The sequence below is a fragment of the Aquarana catesbeiana genome, linkage group LG08 (genome assembly GCF_042186555.1).
Source record: "Aquarana catesbeiana isolate 2022-GZ linkage group LG08, ASM4218655v1, whole genome shotgun sequence".
NCBI lineage: Eukaryota > Metazoa > Chordata > Amphibia > Anura > Ranidae > Aquarana > Aquarana catesbeiana.
The window spans coordinates 103367286-103373285 of record NC_133331.1 but is presented as its reverse complement, the minus strand read 5'-3'; the positions used below and the strand labels follow the sequence as shown (position 1 = coordinate 103373285).

General features: G+C 44.8%; 1 protein-coding gene across 1 annotated transcript in view; it reads left to right on the top strand.

The window, feature by feature from the left end:
• The first annotated feature begins 384 nt into the window (after window positions 1-384).
• Window positions 385-6000, top strand: part of LOC141105973 (C-type lectin domain family 2 member B-like) — a 57108-nt gene continuing 51492 nt past the window's right edge. The window contains exon 1 of the mRNA XM_073596246.1: window positions 385-602. Coding sequence (XP_073452347.1) covers window positions 578-602 — 25 coding nt within the window. The 5' untranslated portion in view covers window positions 385-577. The remainder of the gene's footprint in view (window positions 603-6000) is intronic.

Here is a 6000-nt window from a genome sequence, read left to right as displayed (position 1 = left end):
ACGACCGCAGCTCCCAGCCTATGTTAGGCATTAGTGAGTGCAGTTCCACAGTCTCCCCGCTAGATCGCCTTAAGCCCTGCCCACAACTTTGAGTCACTGAACTGTAAGTATGCAGCAGGGTTTTGTCAAATTGAAGGTAAAAAATTTGATCTCCATACTTGTTCTGGGTCAGTGTTAGATATTTGGATGGTCATAACAGCCAAGCATCTAGTATTTTTAGAAGAAAAAGTCAACAAGCTGGACTACATGGTTATCTTTATACAGTTTTCCTTTAAATACACCAGACTCATATGTATGAAGAAGTACCAATGTAACTGCTATGTTGGTTTTATTTTCCATTTAGCTGTGTGATGCAGCACCTATGTGACTGGTGTGTTGGTGTTATTTTCCATCAAGCTGAATCTAAGATGCATAGAAGAGTGGAGGAAGACTCCAGTTTCATATCATGGGTTAATGAATAGGGCTTTTCTGTTTACTTTAACGTATTGGTTACCTAAATACACATCCTGTCTATTTTACATGAAGCGCACGTAGGTAACAGATACTTTTTATTCATCTAAGTCAACATTTTGTAAGGATGAGAAGATTGAAGAAACATAAAGGTAAAAGTATGTTTTTTTTTTTTTTTTTTTTAGACTATAACATCTCTGATGAGATCTAGTGCTGTAGGGCTTTAGACTTTACATGGAAGGATATACAGTATATCTTGTAATAGCTTTGGCTTCAATTTTGTGTGCCTTGGGACCCTGTGTGCCTTTAACTTCATTTGCTACATAGTTGCCAAATTATATAGTGCATATAGGTCGGCTTGATTGTTTGTTTCATGTTGATTCAGAGTCGATTGTTCATGTGTCTGCACCAATCTATAATTCCTGTAAAGTGGGTTGCAACATAGTAAAGTTTTATGTCAGCTATAGCTATGCCTCCCTTGTGTTTGGTCTCAATCAGTTATTATAAATTCTGCGCTGTTTATCAACACTCCCACTGTAGAATAGTCAGATTACTAGTAAATGCATTGTAGGAGTGAAAAACCACTGTGAAAAAACATCAAAGAAAACTTTAAAGCGTAGTTCCACCCAAAAGTGGAACCCCCGCTTATTTACTCCCCCCCGGTGCCACATTTGGCACCTTTCAGGGGGGAAAGGGGGGGGGACCGTTTGACAGGTCCCTGTCCCCACTTCCGGGAGACGGTACCGCAGCGCTGTCCCTCGGAAGTTCAGCCCCTCTCCTCCTTCCTCCGCCACCAGGCCAATTAGAAAGGGCAGCGCACTTCGCACATGCACAGTAGGGAACTGGCTGTGAAGCCAGTTTCCCTTAGTGGATATGGCAGCAGCAGCACCGACAGTCGATCCAAAAATCGGCTGGGGTGCCGACATCGCTGCCTTCCTGGACAGGTAAGTGTCCATTTATTAAAAGTCAGCAGCTACAGTATTTGTAGCTGTTGACTTTTAATTTCTTTTTCCCCAGGCGGAACGCTTCTTTAACCACTTCCAATACCGACCCTTTTCTGGCACTCCCTCTCCTACATGTAAAAATCATCATTGTTTTGCTAGAAAATGACTCAGAACCCCCAAAACATTATACATGACTTTTTAGCAGACACCCTAGGGAAAAGTTGCAACTTTTTATGTTGCACGGTATTTGCGCAACAATTTTTCAAACGTGTTTTTTTGGGAAATTTCATGAATTAAAAAATAACAAAACAGTAAAGTTAGCCCAATATTTTCTATAATGTTAAAGATGATGTTATGCCAAGTAAATAGATACCCAACATGTCACGCTTTAAAATTGCGCTCACTCGTGGAATGGCGCCAAACTTTGGTAATTAAAAATCTCAACGCTTTAAATTTTTTTACAGTTTACATGTTTAGAGTTACAGAGGAGGTCTAGTGTTAGAATTGTTGTTCTCTCTCTCTAACGATGTAGATATTTGCCAGCATACCAAGGATCAGCACACAGTGGCGTCCAAACGGTTTAATTTATTGCATGATCACAACACAAGAGGTGCAACGTTTCGGAGTCACACAGAACCCCTTCGTCAGGCATGTGATAAATGTACATTTATCACATGCCTGACGAAGGGGTCCTGCGTGACTCCGAAACGTTGCACCTCTTGTGTTGTGATCATGCAATAAATTAAACCGTTTGGACGCCATCGTGTGCTGATCCTTGGTGTGCTGGCAAATATCTACATTGTGACTTGAACCAGTATCCAGCTGGTTGTTGCTGCAGCACCCGACCTTTAAGAGCTTATACCAGGAACGTGTGCGATGGGAATATGAAACATTACTCTCTCTCTAACGCACGCGGTGATACCTCACATGTGTGGTTTGAACGGCGTTTACATATGTGGGCGGGACTTACGTGTGCGTTCGCTTCTGTGCTCTTTAAAAAAAAAAATATTGTTTATTTTACTAAATCTTTTTTTACACTTTCTTTTTACATTCTTTTTTTATCACTTTTATTTCTATTAGAAGGAATGTAAACATCCCTTCTAATAGGAATGGTTCCTGACAGGTCCTCTTTATGGAGAGGTGTGGGGTCTATAAGACCCCACATCTCTCCTCCAGGCTGGAAAGCATCAGATCAAAAAAAAGACAAATCTGATGCTTTCCAGCCGAGATCGTCGCTTTGTTGACATCTGCAGCCTGAACATGACGTCATAACGTTGCACCCAGGCCTCCGACGGTCATAGAGATGACTGGTGACCATGCTCTTCATTCGGCGGCAGCGGATTCTTTCTCTGATGGGATGGGAGAGCCTGGAGAAGCACCGGAGGGTGGCAAGAGGGGGGGGTGTCCCCTACCATCTCCTGTAAGAATGATCAAGCGGCTGAACTGCCGCTATGATCATTCTTATGCCCCGTACACACGGTCGGATTTTCTGATGGAAACCTTGTTATATATGTGTGATAGGACCTTGTTGGCGGAAATTCCGACCGTGTGTAGGCTCCATCACACATTTTCCATCGGATTTTCCGACACACAAAGTTTGAGAGCAGGCTATAAAATTTTCCGACAACAAAATCCGTTGTCGGAATTTCCGATCGTGTGTACACAAATCCGACGCACAAAGTGCCACGCATGCTCAGAATAAATAAAGAGATGAAAGCTATTGGCTACTGCCCCGTTTATAGTCCCGACGTACGTGTTTTACGTCACCGCGTTCAGAATGATCGGATTTTACGACAACTTTGTGTGACCGTGTGTACGCAAGACAAGTTTGAGCCAACATCCGTCGGAAAAAATCCTAGGATTTTGTTGTCGGAATGTCCGATCAATGTCCGACCGTGTGTACGGGGCATTACAGTGCACAGAATTGCCAGCTGAAAAAGAAGATATCTGAATGATGCTTGCAGCTGTAGGCATCATTCAGATATCACCACTGAAAGTCAAGGACATCATATGACGTCCTTGGGCTGGAAGTGGTTAAGCTATAGGAGTGCGCATGAGGTGTGCCGGGTGCCTGGGCACACCCGAATCACCCACCTGCGTGTTAGTGTAGCTGCATGCTGGCTGTCTCCTGAGATCTTCTGTGAAATGCTGCAAGAGAGTGTATAGTGCGCTGCCTGTGGAACAGTTTCACATTGAGCAGTCAGCGAGGCTTGTAAGAGCAGCTCAGTGCCTGAAACTGTCATGTAATGTAACTGCTCGCAGAGAGCAGCTGTATAAACTCGGCGGTGATGTTGGGGGTGTGCGGGACAGAACAGCTATCAAACACCAGCCAATGGGATAGGGGCTGGGCGGGCCGCTCCATGAATGTGGCTCTACACCCTTTCTTAAGCAGCCCATTCATTGGCTGGTGTTTGATAGTGGGCAGAATCGAACGGTCCCGCCCACTCCCAACATCAGTGCCAAATTTTGACAGCTGGTCTTTACAAGCAGTTACATTACATGACAGTTTCAGGCACTGAGCGTCTCTTACAAGCCTGGCTGACTGCTTAATGTGAAACTCCCCCTTTCCTCTATCAGTGCCAACCAATGCCACCTATCAATGCTAATTAGTGCCACATGTCAGTGCCAATCTGTGCCACCTGTCAATGCCAATCAGTGCTGCCAATCAGTGCCCATCAGTGTCAATCGGTGCCAACCAATGCCACCTTTCAGTGATACTGTCAAACACTGTCAGAGCCCATCTGTGCTGCCAATCAATACCATCTATCAGTGCCAATCAGTGCCATCCATCAGTGTCAATTAGTGCCCATCAGTGCTGCCTATCGGTGCAATCTATCAGTGACAATCAGTGCCCATCAGTGCTGCCTATTGGTGCTGCCTATCAATGCCCATCAGTACCACCTATCGTTGCCCATCAGTGCTGCCCATCAGTGCTGCCTATTGGTGCTATCAGTGACAATCAGTGCCCATCAGTGCTGCCTATCGGTGCTGCCTATCAATGCCCATCAGTACCACCTATTAGTGCCCATCAGTGCTGCCAATTAGTGCTGCCAATCAGTGCCATTAAATGTTGCCTATCAGTGCAGCCTATCAGTGCTATTAGTCCTGCCAATCAGTGCCACATATCAGTGCTAATCAGGGACCATCAGTGCTGACAATTAGTGCCACTTATTAGTGCCACCAAGCAGTGCCAATCAGTGCTGCCAACCAGTGCTGCCAATCAGTGGCCATCAGTGCTGCCAATCAGTGGCGCCTATCAGTGCCAATCAGTGGTACCTATCAGTGCTGCCAATCAGTGCCCATGAGTGCTGCCAATCAGTGCCCATCAGTGCACTAAGTGCAGGGATAGGGAGAAGAACTAAGCAGACATTGTCCATGGGGGGGGCACAACTGAAATCCGTTGATGTTTATTAATGTCACATGCCAATCTTTAGTATAATAGGTAAACACCACACTACTATTTACAATAAACTACTGGAGGTAAAATAAGAGTGTCAGTAAAAGTAAAAAAAAAGTAAAAGGCCTGCCGCTAAGCACTGTTCTGTGTTCCCACACCACAAAAAAAAAAGTGTAGCGTTGTAGTAAGTGTAAGTGTAACTTACTAATCAATAACTTAACAATAATGGTGGAACCCTCTAATGTATGGAAATCTCAATAAACTTCAATATTACCACAATACCGGTCTCCTTGATATGTAACTTCACATATAATACATATCAAACTGAAAACAAGACATAACAAATGAATCTTAGCGGGTATGGTGGAAACCCCTCTTACAGATATTTGCCATACAGATTAACTTCAAGTGCAATAATTCCAGTGATATGTGATGTCACATGTAATACACATCAAAACGAGAATAAGACATACATTTTTTTATTAAACTTAGCAGGGATGGTATAAACTTTTTAGTTGGGAGGTTCACACCACTTTGGAATTTTTATTTTTTAGAATGTTACATGTAATTCTATGTTTTAGTTACTATTATAATGTGAATTTTTGCACTTAAAGTTAGTTTTCCACCACCCCTGCTAAGTCCATGTCTTTTTGGACCTTGCTCTGTGCACTGGTGCGCAGTTGTTGGAACAGGAAGGGGCCATCTTAGTGGCGGCTGGTGCGGGCGCGAACAAACTGATAAATACTGAACCCCCCCCCCATCAACTGCAGCCACTGTGCCCATCAAATGCAGCTACTGTGCCAGTCATACACAGCCACTTGTGCCCGTCAAATGCAGCCACTTGTGCCCGTCAAATGCAGCCACTCGTGCCCGTCAAATGCAGCCACTCGTGCCCGTCAAATGCAGCCACTCGTGCCCGTCAAATGCAGCCACTCGTGCCCGTCAAATGCAGCCACTTGTGCCCAGTAAATGCAGCCACTTGTGCCCAGTAAATGCAGCCACTGTGCCCAGTAAATGCAGCCATTTGTGCCCAGTAAATGCAGCCATTTGTGCCCAGTAAATGCAGCCACTCGTGCCCAGTAAATATAGCCACCGTGCCCAGTAAATGCAGTCACTTGTGTCCAGTAAATGCAGCCATCACTTCACTAACCACCCCCCCCGCGCGGCCAGTCCGGCGGCACTTACCGCTCCTCTCCTAGAGTGATGGGG